This window comes from Pelobates fuscus, chromosome 9, assembly GCF_036172605.1.
Source record: "Pelobates fuscus isolate aPelFus1 chromosome 9, aPelFus1.pri, whole genome shotgun sequence".
In the NCBI taxonomy this organism is placed as follows: Eukaryota; Metazoa; Chordata; class Amphibia; order Anura; family Pelobatidae; genus Pelobates; species Pelobates fuscus.
In genome coordinates, this window is record NC_086325.1 from 51,801,091 (window position 1) to 51,817,075 (window position 15,985).

The following is a 15,985-nucleotide window of genomic DNA, read 5'->3' on the forward strand; positions in this document are numbered from 1 at the left end:
TGTAGGGGGAACAGTCCCTATTCTGCTCTGTGTCAGTGTGTATCAGGGATCCTTAGGACAGGTGTCAATCCATATCTGCCAAGTGACCCTATGTAGGAGGAACAGTCCCTATTCTGCTCTGTGTCAATGTGTATCCGGGTCTCTGAGGACAGGTGTCAATCCATATGTCAAGGTGTCAATATGTCATATGTCAGGTGTCAATCCATATCCATTGTGATTTAGGAATGTTAGGTGATTTATGCCCTTTATGGATTAAAACCAGACTCTGCATCAACTGTGTAATTTTCCATGGGAGTTTTGCCATGGATCCCCCTCCGGCATGCCACAGTCCAGGTGTTGGTCCCCTTCAAACAACTTTCCCATCACTATTGTGGCCAGAAAGAGTCCCTGTGGGTTTTAAAATTCGCCTGCCCATTGAAGTCTATGGCGGTTCGCCGGTTCGCGAACATTTGCGGAAGTTCGCGTTCGCCATTCGCGAACCGAAAATTTTATGTTCGCGACATTACTATTTACAATATGGAAACCTAGCTGGTTTAGAGATATATTTAGCAATTCTGCCATTTTGGCCTAAAATTAGAAATTGAATTTGAACTCCCGCCAACATTTTAGTGAATAACATGCTGGTAGTCTTTAAAACCTCAATCATGAGTCAAAACAATTAACAGCAATTTTGTTTCTTATATTCAGCTAAAATTCACCAATATTTCAAGTTATTCAATGCTGACCTTTCTCACGACGTTTCTATCTAGGTTGCAGGTATTTTTCTTTATTTTTTATATAAATCACAAAGCATTTTTATTTCAGATCCAAGGAAACATACACCCACATGCAATTATTATCCTGCCCAACACAAATGGGATGGAACTGCTGCTTAGCTATGAAGACGAAGGAGTCTATATTGACACGTATGGACGCTTTACAAAGGAAACGGTTTTACAGTGGGGCGAGATGCCAGCTTCTGTGGGTATGTACACTATTAATGGTGCATTCAGTACAACTGCAATCACCAGTGGCACAAAATGAAAAATAGACTGAGTTTAATAGTGTTAATGAGATATTCTAAGCACCATAACCACTACATGAGCATGCATGGGTTATGGTGTCAAAAAGCAGCAGGTGCTACACCAGGTTCTTCCTCTGAGGCACCTGCATTCCTGAGGCACCTGCATTCAGATCTCTGCACATCTTTTGTTAATGCAGAGGTTCCACTTCTACCTTACCTTAACATTACTTGCATCCAATAGAATGTCATCGATTGGCTGAGCATGTCAGTTGATGAATGGAACACTTGCATTAGCATCGGAACTTGATGTCACTGAAACTGATTCATGGCAGTTGCACGACTCATTCTGAGTTTTTCACGAAAGTAAAAAAACTGTCAGGAATTTAAAGTAAATTCAAAGTGAATGCGAAATTTAAACCTAAAGGTAACTGAGCTAGAAGCATTGCCAACTTGGATCATTTTTCAATTCGTTCATTTTGTCTTAAATGTGACATCCACTTTGAATTCCTAACAATTCTAACTTTAGTGAATAACTTTACAAGTGTGCATGATCAGTGAACATCTTAACAGATAGGATATGCATGTGTGAACTGCAAAAATACAAAATGTTAAAAACAGAGAGCAAATGGCCAGTTCTGCAAACACATACACACACAGCGACCCCTTATGGTGGCAGCTGTCTAATTGGTTTTAAGATAGTGCTGGTTACAATAAGATAGGGTAGAGATGGGCACGTCATTGTGTTGTCCCTGTTCAAAAGGTTTAAAAAAAATAGAATAAAATAATAACATTTGTGGAGGACAGAATAATGAAGATGATGTGTTATATACAAAATGTGCAATGAGGCTCTAAACATAAGGTGCAAAAACAATATACATTTCCAAGCATCTTTTTTCTATCATTTTCATTTAATGCATTTTAAACCCATAAAACTGTAGTTAAAATTGAGACGGTTATACATTTTTTTTTTCCTAAATTCAACTTCTGACGGGCAAGAGGGATTTGTACTCAATTAGATATGCAGCATCACTTTCCAAATTACTGCAAAATTACCAAGTTTAGTGGAAATCTGTTCAGCCATTCATGAAATAAAATTAATTTGTACAGTTTGGGTCTCGGAAAAAAAAAAACAACAACTTGAATTCTACCTCATCCATATATAATGCCATCTATAGAGCACAAACAAAAATGTGAAAGAATATTGATAATTGGAGGGTTCAAACATTATATCAAAAATGGGTCACTAGATCAGTGTCAGTCAAAAGCCATTATGCAGGCCTTCCACTGGGTTCATGTTAAATTTCCATCTGTAAGAGGTGTTTTTGTGGCCTTCTAATTAAGATAAACAGGTGTGTGTGTGTGTATTTTTATATATATATATATATATATATATATATACATACATCAATTTATATTAATATAGCAAAGGCATAGCTGGATATATATATATATATATATATATATATATATTTATTTTTTTAAAGATAACTTGGCACTCCTCCTTTAACTGACAAAATTGTAGATACTTACTTGCCTGGGTGCAGTTCGTTAACGTTAATATATAGAAAATAAACAAACAATGATGCACTCACAGGTCTTCAAACATCAAAAAAGTGTATTTTAAGTCTCAAATGCTGCGTAAATCAAATCAACGTTTCGACCCCATCCAGGTCTTTGTCAAGATCCAAAGATCCAAATATCACATGTATATGAAACTACAACATGCGCAGCTACTTGTAAATTATATTGAATTTTCTTAGCCATTACCCGTATTCCAGTAATACCTTGCAGTTAAATCCTATAGCATCTACAGTCTGCCCTTGGCATTGCAGAAGTTTGTGGACTAAGTCGGGCCTGTCTGCACATCTTGTAATTCATAAACCACTGGAGTTTTAAAGGGACACTATAGTCACCTGAACAACTTTAGCTTAATGAAGCAGTTTTGGTGTATAGAACATGCCCCTGCAGCCTCACTATTCAATCATCTGCCATTTAGGAGTTAAATCCCTTTGTTTATGAACCCTAGTCACACCTCCCTGCATGTGACTTGCACAGCCTTCCATAAACACTTCCTGTAAAGAGAGCCCTATTTAGGCTTTCTTTATTGCAAGTTCTGTTTAATTAAGATTTTCTTATCCCCTGCTGTGTTAATAGCTTGCTAGACCCTGCAAGAGCCTCCTGTATGTGATTAAAGTTCAATTTAGAGATTGAGATACAATTATTTAAGGTAAATTACATCAGTTTGAAAGTGAAACCAGTTTTTTTCATGCAGGCTCTGTCAATCATAGCCAGGGGAGGTGTGGCTAGGGCTGCATAAACAGAAACAAAGTGATTTAACTCCTAAATGACAGTGAATTGAGCAGTGAAATTGCAGGGGAATGATCTATACACTAAAACTGCTTTATTTAGCTAAAGTAATTTAGGTGACTATAGTGTTCCTTTAAGTTTAGCCATCACTGGCCCATATTGTATATCCATCTAGGCAGATGTGTGCCTACGCACTTTGTAATTAAAAACAGAACTAGGACATATTGGTTTTGCTTCCATGCTAATAGCTTCCATACTCTAAATATTATCAGCGATTCACCGATCAAAATAGATTTCAGTTACTGTGGCAGATGTTGTCAGGGATGCAAACTGCTTTGTTTTATTCCTGTCAATCTTGATAGCTATTGACATCTCGTCTGTATTCCAGAGGGGAGACAAGATAAAGTGTAAAGTATCTTGTACTATTATTTGTTTTATAGAAGGGAAGATAAGTAAGACAAGTAAGTCAGTAAAGATTACATATAACTGACGTGTCTTTCTGTATTTTATCCAAATAAATAAAGGACAAGCTATTAAGTTTTTGCCTGTCCTCTATAACTCTGTTTTTGGCTTATTTGCACATGACTGGGGTCTCCTTAAAGGGACACTATAGGCACCCATACCACTTCAGCTCGTTAAAGTGGTCTGGGTGCAGTGCCCCATGTCCCTTAACCCATCAGTGGTAATTATTTCAGTTTTTAATATACTGCAATAATTACCTGCCAGGGCTAACTCCACCTAGAGGCTGTTTTCCCGTTTACAGGTTGTTGTTTTTTTTCATCTTGAATCATCAACTTCAGTTAAACAATCCCCATGTTTGGAAGCAATTGAAAAGATATCACTGTATGTTATAGTTTGGAACAGGTGCCTTGTTACAATGGATTGCCAATGTTAACTAGTGACACAATGGTGTACCATGAGGTGCCTCAGAGATGGCCACAAACATGTTGACTTAGGGCTGTAATAAACAGAATGCATTCTTTAAATATGTGGGGGGAGGGGGGGTTGTGGGAAAAACATAAATATTGATACCTGTCTTTAGGATCCCTGAACATTACCCTGTTTCCATGTATGTCAACTCTGGCATCATACTCTGCTAATTCATTCCCTTTAATAATGTGCTTTTTTGTCATTATTTGTCTCCTAGAGTTGGTCCTCATTTCCTCACATCCATGTGCACCATCTAGTAGAAACAAAGTGTCCTCAATGGCTATTTATTCTGGCACCTAGAAGAGTACCTTGTCCTATTGGGGTTATCTAGGCATCAAAGTGCATTCCTGTGTGTTTTTCTAGGTTATCACCTTACACTTTGACTACCCGGGTCTTTAGCATCCCATGACCTGACCTATTCACAAATATTTCTGGAATCCCAGTCTTGACTTTAGTTACCAACTATATTTGCCTGTTCATCTTCAAATCTTTTGCCTCCTCAGAGGTATTTAGATAAATCTATCAAACTTAAAGACTGACAATAGCTTTTACCAGTCACTTCCTGTCTCCTTGTTAGGTTTTGATCCATACCATGCAAGTTGCCATTTAATAGCTTCTTAACACAAACTAGTCGACTGCAACACCTTTTCTGCTTGATAATGCTACTCCCCTCCACCCCCCTTACATATCACAAAACGATGATTTACATCAGGTGTTGTCCTTCAATTTTACAAGCTGCCCTAGTGCTTGTGAGGTTTTATTTTCCAAAATAACTAACATTTCCAGAGGTAGCTTAAAGGCTACTTTTGACATGGCATCTGACTCAGTAAAATTCATTTTTCCTTCCAGTCAAAAAGGTGCTTGCATGCCCTCCAGTAAAATCCTGCAATTTAATTATAAATCCACAAGGATGTCTTCAGATGTCTAACAATAGGGAACTTTACAGTTTAATTAGTTTTTACAACCAGACGCTTTGCTTCCAAATTGTGTAAGATGGAGATATAAATGAAATTTAGACACATGACATACATGATAATATAAGTCCTAGCATAGTCATTAGGATTCTTTTCAAAGATTCTGTGACTCTCAAAATAAATATTGCTTGCTTACATCACAGTTCATAAGTTGTTCTTAAAAAATAAATAAAAAAAAAAAAAAATCTGCATATTTAATTACAATTCCAAAATGGCTAGGTCAAAAACCATAGCAGAACTAGAGTCATGATATGCTCCATTTTTCATTCTTACTTCATTCTTACTTACAATTTTCACCTTCCTGATATCACTGAATAAACCAAGGACATTGAGTTATAGTGACTTGACAACAAAATTGCAAAATTTAGTCAGTAAGCCAATGTCACATATACAAACCACCAAATCCCGCTAGTGGCTGGATTTAAGATTGCACATGGGAAACCTTGTGTAAGAGTTTGCTTTTTGACATCAGATGGGCTAAGTATCACATACTAATGTTCAATAAATAATCTTAAAATTAACTTTCAATTCATTTAAAAATCCATGATTTTCACCATCAATAAAAAATATTATTGTATCTGATTTTATTGATTTCTGCAAATAAAGAATATGACTCCACTGCTAATATGCTATAGCAGTATGCAGAATGAGAGGTACAGCCACGGGCACCTAGTGGACCCTTGCTTATTGCCATTGCATTTTACGTGATCGTTCACATTACTCTAGAATAATTGCCCTAGTTTACACTACATCCATCTGCTTGTTACAGCCTTTTACGCTGTTTATAGAGAGACTATTATTTGTATAAAATACTGTTAGAGTATGACAGACACACAAATGTAATTTAAGGCAAAGGTCCTTAAATTGTGCATCTTTGTATGCTGTCATTTAGAATATCAGAGGTTCTTTCGAACAAAATTAATGTATATCTTAGCATATTTTAACTATAAGCACTTTTCACTTTTCATATATCTTTTCAAAGGATGGTTTCACTAAAAGCAGAATGTTAAAAAAAAATAAAAAAAAAATATTGAACAAACCATTTTCCAGTTTGTTCTTTTGACATTGGCTCTCTTGACTGTAAGTCTATACAGCAAATCTAGGTCACTGGAGTGATGGAGGCCCCGTCAGACTAACATCACAATTACCAATAGCAAGATGACTACTAAATATATATTTTCCTTATCATTTTGTGGCAAATGATTGAAGGTGAAAGAGTTAAATGCGTTCAGTCGAGAGTGAATAGGCTTTTTACTGTGCAACAAGGCATAGAATTTGAATCTGTTTTTGAATATGTTTGACCCCAGATGTAAATTGAAAAGCCAGAGGGACACCTCTTATCCATGTAACATTTTAAGGAATAAAAGATTAATCTATGATGCATTTTACAATAATAAGTTCAGCAATCCACTTCAGAGGCCTTGTGTTAGCTCATTAATTCAGCCCTGCCTGCATCTGCCATTTTCATTGGCAAACGTCCTCGCTGGGTCCAGTGCATCTCAGCTTGGTCCACTGAACCAGAAAAGAACATCTTTCAAAAACATATGCCACCATTTATATTCTACAGCACGGACCAATCAAAATGCTCTTGTTTTAGTTGTATATTCTGGTGAAAAGGTGTTCTGCACTACTAACTAGCAAAGTAGAAAAGAAATAAGCATTAGAAAGACTTCAGTAAATGCAAAAGCTGCTCTATAAAACCATCTGAGAAGGCTTGAAGATACTGTTTATATAGTCAATACTCGACTCTTCCCTTGGAGACACTGTATAATGTTAATCAATAGCTTAATCACTCCGAACCTCCAGGATGCAATTTGATTCCATTTGTTTGTTATTTTCAGTACAATTGTTTTGCTTTTCACCTAGCTTGTCGGCCAGGAGAATTAAACATGGAACTAGTCTTTATCAGAGGTTAGATTCAGCTTTAATCTCTTAAAGCCCAAAGACATTATTTAACTCTGTCAATTTGCAGGAACGCATTAGAGGCGTTCAATTTTTCTCTCTATTCTAAAGCCGCTTTGTATTCTGCTGGAAAAATCTGTCAATACCATTTTGATTAATTCTTTCTCAACAAGCAAAATACAATCAAAATATTGAGATATATATATATATATATATATATATATATATATATATATATATATACACACAATTGTGTGCACAAAAGCTTTCATGTGAGACTTGACGGAGGACATTAAGGAAGAGCTGGAGAGTTGATATTTTCTCTGTACTCAGTGACCAGTGTTGAGATTGAAAGCTAATAATTGTGCACTTTGGGCAATATACCAGCCTCCCAAGGGACTCTCGTTCTAAATGGCAGTTCTTTTTTGAAGCCCACATTTACTTGTTTCTTTTTCATTTTCCGGTGTCTTTTTCTGGAGCTCTGAATATTTGTAGTATACAAGTGTATCACATTGTCCCACGGCAATAAAGTAATGTGTCTCATAGCAGTAAAAAGATATTGGCATTATGATAATTTTACTGTCATACATTTATTAATTTTGATAATGTAGATTCTGATGTCACCTGCAAATGCTTGTCGGTTCCCTGGTCGCTAACATGCTACATCCCTATTAATCAACCTAACAATTAAACAGCATCTAGACTTCTATCACCTCCTCCAATGGATCAACACACATAGCCGGTAATAACCTCAACCTTGTTTTCTCCAACCTTTGCTCTGTCTCTAGCATCCCTAACACACCGTTCCCTCGGTCTGACCACCGTCTTCTAACCTGCCCTGTGTCCATTTGAAACGTGATGCCCATATTCAAGACTTGCTGTCCCCTATTTTATTATGCACTCTCTAGCAATGCATTGAAAGTGAATGTTCAAAATCTGTTGGGTAAAAAAATGTGTATATATAGGCATATATAATATAAAATGTGTGTAAAGATAAATAGCTAGACCTCTATAAACCATCTTCCTCTTTAAAATGTTGATGATGCTGATATAATATGTAGGTAGCACGTCCGCCATAAATACTACTGCAGTCTCATTGTAACCCACATATGGTGGTTCACGGGAATTTAGACTCTACATTACAGCCTAAGTTAAAGAAGGCAAAATGAAACCCTTTTAGAATGTTGTGTAAAAACATCTATAAATAATTAGGATATTGGCCCATGGAAAGAGCTAGCTTGGATCCAGCCTTAACACAGCATCAGGTGCAGATCTGTATCTGTCATACTGACTTCCTTTGCCTCATTTCACTCAGCTGCTGTTCTCTTTGGCCACGGTCTCTAAAGCTTTCTGACGACCGCATACCAATCTCCGCGTGGCTTCATGCTGGCATCGGGATCTCTGATGGCTAAACGCTATAAGCTATGGATGTCAGTAACAGCTATCATACCTGAACGAAGACATTGTGGCCTATATTGAAGATCCTGAAAAATGACATACCTTTCTCAAAATCACAGTGTACAATGTTTACATAAAAAAAAAAAAAAAAATAGTACCTGGCAACTTGCAGTTTACGAAATTAAAATGACTACAGAAATAATGTTAGGATAATTAATCAGACATTTGAATGCTAATTGTGAAAATATTGTTGTTATTTTTTTCCAGCTTATCTCCAATCTAATCAAGTAATGGGTTGGGGTGAGAAGGCGATTGAACTGCGCTCTGGGGAAACTGGAACTCTGGAAGGTGTTTTCATGCACAAGAAGGCACAAAAGTTAAAGTTTCTGTGTGAAAGAAATGACAAGGTAAAGTATGCGCAATCCATATACTACATCCCGCCAAGGGAATTATCTGTGTAAAGTTCGCAGAAAATCCGTGACATTGCTTCCTTTTAGGCTCATTAACAAAATACAACACATTTAGATATTATGTAAAAAAAAAAGTTATATATGTTTTTTTTTTCGACACATAAGTATTTATTAGCAAATTGCCCTTGATTGGCACAACACTTATGAAGGATAAAATTGTTTTACAAAATGGCACTCGGTTATTTTTACGGCAACAATTTAATTACCAGCGTAGGGAAGCATTTATAGACCTTGAGGTTCAGGTTACTGGTCAGCTGGTCACTATTAACCCATTATCTGTTTAAACTAGCAAACCCATTTCATACCAAATAATCCAGGAAGTCAGGGCTGGATTTACATGTCAGAGTTAAAGTTTTATTAGTATGAGGGATATTGGGTGATTTAAATCAAGGATTACATTGTTGTTGTTTTTCGGGTTTAAGGTTGTAGGGCTTACATTTGGGATTAAGGTATGGCTGTTGTTTTTTTTAGGTTTTTGGAGGGGTTATATTTATAGTTAAGGTGAAAGAGGTATACAGGGCATGTGGATTGTTTGTAAAGTAATCCCCCTCCTTCTGTATCTTCTGTAGTCCAGTCACCCTCCTATAATTGCTAGAAGAGTTGCAGTAGAGGTTATACAGTGTGTTTAACTAATACAAGACACTTCCTGTGTGAGAGGCTGATAGTGGCAGATAGGAAGTGATCCTGTCGAATTCCTATCCGGCCTCACACACAGACACTGGAGGAGCTCAGACAGTGCTGAGTTTTACACCTTCTAAAACTCTACATGCAGCTCTGTTGTCAACATTAGGAAGCTGATTGGACAACAGATGACACTGGGTAAGGCTCCTAGGACTCTGCTTAGTCCACTTAAGAGCAATAAAAGTACATTTTAAGTATTAAAACAGAATCCCCTACAGGACAGGTGCCTACTTTGCTTAATGTTAGATCTGGCCATGCCGGAACTCTTGAGATTTGATTTAGAACCCCAATCTTCTAATCTACTTGTTTCACTGACCAGTTTGTAGCTACCCTACACATACAAGGCTATCAAGCTTTAAGGACCACTATAGTGCCAGGAAAACAAACTCATTTTCCTAAGGTCCCCCCTACCCTCATGGCCCCCCTCCCGCTGGGCTGAAGGGGTTGAAACCCCTTCAGCCACTTACCTTTATCCAGTGCCGGGCGTCTCGGCACTGGTGACTTCTCCTCCCCCTCCGACATTGGCTCCCGAGTGGAGCCGGATGCGCATACATGGCCAGAGCCGCGCGCGCATTAAAAATGCTCGAAGGAAAGCATTACTCAATGCTTTCCTTTGGGCGTCAGTGTCTTCTCACGGTGATTTTCACAGTGAGAATCACGGAAGCGGCCTCTAGTGGCTGTCAGTGAGACAGCTACTAGAGGCTGGATTAACCCTGCCTGGGTGCCTACAGTGGTCCTTTAATGTATGTGGTTAAAATGTGGGGTTGGGGGTTATTTTATATTTTTTCATTTTGCATGTTAATAGTGAACAGCTAAAAATATGATCTAAAGATGCAATTTAGGCTATTCACGTAAACACAGTAATATATACCCTTTTCCACAGGTTTGGTCATTTTACATTTTTGGGGTGAATTATATTTTGTTTAGTTTTTTTGACACATTTATTATATTGTTAGTAAAACAAGTTTTTTTTGTTTTTTTTATGAAGTTAAAGTGTGTTCTAAACATGTATCACCATTTAATGGATAGCATTACAATATGTATTAGTTACATTATAATGGAATGATCTGTGAATAATACTGAGCTGTCTGATGATGAGAGAGGCACGTGAACTTGTGTCCTCTGCTGCCCCTAAAATATGTACTTCAATAAAACGGCCAAAACAGCATTTTAATATTGCAGAATGTAGAATTAACGATATTGCAGTAAAAGTACTAAAACAATACATTCATTATGCCGAGTGTGGAATTTAATGTGAGCATAAGTTGTCAGAGTATCCTAAGAAATTCTAGACAAGCTAATTAAATAAAAATGGTTAGTAACTCTTTTACTGCTATAAGTGTGGGCATTTGTTTGTACATTCATTTCGCATTACAAAGGGAGGCAAATTTAATTTTAACTCATTGAGCCTTATTTACTTATCCTTTTGGTCAATAAATTAAGTTCATAGTCTAGAAAAATACATTTATCCAACAAAGCTTTGTTCTGACCCTATACATATATGTATGGGTATTCTAAATAATAGGCAACTCTTCCTGTATAGTAAGTAAGTGAACTAGTAACTTAAAGGGGCAGTCATTTAAGTGGTTATGGTGTCTGGAGTCCCAGGGCACTTTCCCACAGAGTTAATGTCACTTGGCTGGCACTGGATGAGTGTCCCTGGCCACAATTGGCTTCTCCATTACTGGAGTTTTACCTTAGGTGGTCACTTTTCCTCATTAACCATATCAATTCATACCAATTATGGGCAGCTCTCAATAACATGAAGTGGTTATGGTGTCTAGAGTGTCCCAGTAGTTCATGGATTGTAACAGTCTGGTGGGGGAAAGAGTGGAAGATTAACTAGTACAGTATGTGAATTAATAGTACAGTGCTCTAGCATATTAAAATTCCTTTGTATGGCACAGTTTAGTGTAACTGTACTTTATTGGCCATTATTTCCATATTCTTTATATATTCTTCCTACATTATTATTTTTACATTCTGATTTTATTTTATGATGATGCTACAATTGGCACCAAGTTCCAAATAAACACCAAATAAACACCAAATAAGTATGCTGGGCTATTTCTCTCTCTCTCTCTCTCTCTCTCTCTCTCTGTCGTTCTTTCTCTCTCTCTCTCTCTCTCTCTCCTCTCCCCGTCATTCACCCTCTCTCTGTGTTTTTAATCCTACATTTAAATACTAGCTATACATAATTTGTTTCTGAAGATTTCTGAAAGCAAAGTGTGCTTGGTAGTGAAGGGGTTAAAGTGAGGACACATAAAAGAATAGATACACTATAGTTATAAACAAGGAAAAAAGAGAACAGTGATTCTTCTAAATAAGTATAGTTATAGTTAAAAGAAAAATAACGTAAGGACATCTCCTGATATTATTAAAGAATATTATTTTCCGCTCTGTTAAACTATTTTAACGGGGCCCTGCCAAACTGTACAGAAATCTTGATTTGAATGTCCGTAATTGGCCATGCTGATATGAATGATTTGCTTTGCATTTTTTTTCACGCCTTAGGAAGCACATAAAGGGTTTGCATCCCAAAAATAATGGCTGATGTCCCTGCTGACAAATGAGCAGTCCTGTTATTTGATAACTGGCCCATCTAATCTGAAAGATAACTGTGGATAGGAGCTGAACCCTGATGGAACATCTCGTTTTCTTGTGTTATCATTTTAATTCATTAACATCTCCGAAGTACAAAAAATAAAATTCAGCAAAAAATACATTTAAAAAAAATCTAATTTAGGGGGTGGGGCCTGACCAGCATGGAAGACAGACGTGCTACTGCAGAGCTCCTCAGACAATAGGGCAATTTCTGTCATTTATGGCCCTAAACAACTCAAAGCTGGCAACCCAAATAGACTTACCTGACCCAAAAAGGGGCACTAAACTGACACTGAGGTCTGCAACCAATCTGAGGCCAGCTGGCCGACCGACTTTTGACATGAGGCCTGGCGCTCGTAGAGTGGGAGAGGCGGCTGATCTCCCGGTCCGGCGCCACAAGATGCCGGCGCATAGCAAGCAGGAGCCCTGTTACTCCCCGCCCGGGAACGTCGGGGGTGATCACAGTCCACATCAGGGAGGCAAACTTAGACCAGAGAGGGTGCAGTGGGGGACTGCACTGAAAAGCACGCAACACGACGCAGGACCAGCATTGCGGATGCCACGCGTCCCCCCAAGCCTACAGACCCACAGCATGGGACCTTACAGAGGTTGGATGCAATCTTTGACAATTTCTGGCGCAAGCTAGAGGCCAGACTACAATCGCTTACCTCATTACAGACAGGCAAGCGACACATGAGCAACCAGCACAGCGCTACCAAAATGGCCGCCGAACCGCAACTGAAGCGGAGCAACTTGGACCTACCAGCACTAGAGCAGAGGGAAGCCTGTGAAACCAAGACGGAAATCAAGCCAGCATCACCTACCAGGAGGGCGTCCGAAACTGCTGTCCTGACTGCCCGACACCCTTCTGGGCTGGGAGACCACCAGGAGTTCACTCCATGCCCTCCATACACCCGTGGGGACGCCCGGGACAGGGAGAACCCGCAGGCCCCCGAGCCAAATACCGAGATTGGGAGGCTCCATGGACACAAGGCAAGAGCTCTCACTAAGGCCCGGAGCCGGAGAGGCAGGAAACTGGAACGGAACGGCGAATCCGCCAAAACACAACATACCCACCTGTCTCCATTGCACACAGACCCTGACTGAGAGAAACAATACCGACCTGTGGACATTACCTCTGGGCAACTCTGACAATGCCACTCTGGGGGCCAACACCATACCAGCCGCTGGCGTGGGCTGAGGGATGCACTGAGACTCTTAAGTTAAATCTGGCTGAAGCGCTGGGTAAAACACCTTCCGATTAGCTAAACATAATGCATACGCTTGTTTTGTTTTCCTAAGATCTATTTTAGCCTAAAATCCTGTCTCCTCGCTAAGCAACATCCCCCTAGAATAAGTTAAGATGTGAAGGCCTAGCCTGACATAATATAAACTGGACACTAGCCTATTTGCTGCATAAGTACCACGTTTGGTCTGATATGCCATGAACCCAGCCTGTTTCCACTAATGGTCCCCCCACACATCACACATCACTCTCCTTCCATTTAGTACCACAGTGGCTAGCTCAACTCCAACAGTCTCTGCCTCCCCATATCTGCCTAGCATGTTCCAAGCATTTACTATTCAGAAAACTCAATTTGTATCTTGAATAGCTTAACTGCAGCATATATTCAGAGTTTTAGACACATTTGCCTTGCTTAATCTCTTCATATTATAACATTGTGCATTGTCTCGTCATGTAACTTGTCTTGCCTGCTTTTGTCGTTGTGGCATTGCAGGTTAACCTGTATCATTTCTTGCACCGCAAAAAAAAAAAAAAATAATCTAATTTATGTTTCTGAACTTTTTTTTTTTTTTTAATCAATAAATGTGAAGACAAGAATGGAAAACAATGGTCCATAGCCTGTATTTACAAACTGAAGTTTAATAACAAAATTTTAAAAATGAGGCATCGCAATTCTGGAAACATTATCTACTCTCTGATTGATGTATCAACCCTATGCTGTAAATCTCTCGAATGTTTCCCCCAATTTCTCTTCTGTACCCCATTCTACATGCCTTAATAAAAGAAAGATTGACAAAAAAAAAAAAAGAATGGAAAACAACTTGATGGATTAATTTACAAAAATTCTGAATATTGTTCAAATCCATCCATCGGACTTTTAAGGCACTTTAGAACTATCATATAGATTGTACCTTAGCTTTCAATGAGCAAGACTAGATTTTCACAATGAGTTTTCTTCTTAATACAATGCGCTGTTTATTTGCTTGCATGAAAACAAAAGACATCTCAAAGTGTTGTTTTTTTTTTTTTAAAGCTATTGTAAGACAGATTTCTAAAAATAGAGAATCGACAAAGGAACATCTTGTTGGTTTCTTTGGTGATTGCTGCAGTTTCTAAACTTTGTCCCGCAATTTCAAATGATACATTATACGTTTTGAGTGGGACTCTTTTCATCTTTTATTTCTATTTACCTAAAACTGTTCATTTTTTTTTTTTTATATATCTCCTTTTTAAATGCTGCGCAATATGTTCAAGGTTAAGTGAATAAAAAAAAGTACGAATAATAAATATCCACCCGTTATTTCTTCATTCTGAAGCACAGTCGATGAAAAAAAAAAAAAATTAAACCTATGTACAATTTTATTTTTCAGGTTTTTTTTGCGTCAATACAATCTGCTGGCTGCAGTCAGATATACTTCATGACCCTCGGACAAAATATGATGTTTAACTGGTAAACGTACTCAAACTTTTGGTGAGGAAAAAAGGAAAGAAAGAAAAAGAAAATACTGAAAGAGTTTAAATCTTCCTCGTCAATGTGCACCATTAATTAGTGACGATCAGACCCACGGGTTCATCTATATGACAGATGGACTTCATTGATGTCCCCTTCATTGATGTCCCCCGATGTGGGGGGCAAAAAAATAAATGTAGCATTAAAATATTTAAAGGTGATTAATATACTTATTATTTAAGAATTTTGCACATATGCATTGTATCAGAAATAGATTGACTTATTGAAAACTAGCATTTTGTTGTGGGTGAGCCAAAAGATGTCAAAGAGTTAAAGAAAATGAAAAATATGTTTACTTATTATATTAGTACTGAATTACAAGTTATTGCACTTTTTTCCTCAGTATTTTTGGGTATCGATTATACTCAACACTGTAATGAACTATTTTACTTGAAGGACAAGCAATATCCGTAGAATTTAGATTCCCAGCATCCTGCAGTGTAAAATATATTTGTAACATATTTTGAGTGACGTTTCAATTATCGTTTACAAAGCATGAAGTATTAATGCGTTCTATGTATGTAGATTAAATGATCCTGGTGATTGTAAATAAAGTGATTGAAATCTCAAGGTAAACTAGAAAAAGAAAAAAAAAACAATTCCAGTTGAAGACTAATGAACAAAGAACAATTTATCGGAAGACTGTAAATTCATTTGCAGTTTATTAAATCTCATTTTAATAATTTTTTTCTTATAATTAATTCATTTTTTTTAAAAAGAATTTATTACCGCAAACTGATGTAATGTACAGACAAAACAAATAAAATGAGAGCACATTTATGGGCATTAGAAAAAAAGAAAACGAAAATATAAACCTGAAATATATAAAATATAATGTGTTATTGTTTATCCTTTCTACTATTTCTACTGTATTAATATAGTACATTTTAAATAAAATACGAATGTTTTCATAGCACAAAAAATACTGTGCAATGATATGAATGCTTTGCATTCAGTCTA

At 37.5% G+C, this 15,985-nt stretch overlaps 1 protein-coding gene across 1 annotated transcript in view; it reads left to right on the forward strand.

Moving 5' to 3' along the window:
- Positions 1-15,644, forward strand: part of NRK (Nik related kinase) — a 185,049-nt gene extending 169,405 nt beyond the window's left edge. Inside the window, exons 30-32 of the mRNA XM_063431944.1 lie at positions 805-964; positions 8,782-8,921; positions 14,886-15,644. Of these exons, the coding sequence (XP_063288014.1) occupies positions 805-964; positions 8,782-8,921; positions 14,886-14,969 (384 nt within the window). The 3' untranslated portion in view covers positions 14,970-15,644. The remainder of the gene's footprint in view (positions 1-804; positions 965-8,781; positions 8,922-14,885) is intronic.
- The last annotated feature ends 341 nt before the right edge of the window (positions 15,645-15,985 follow it).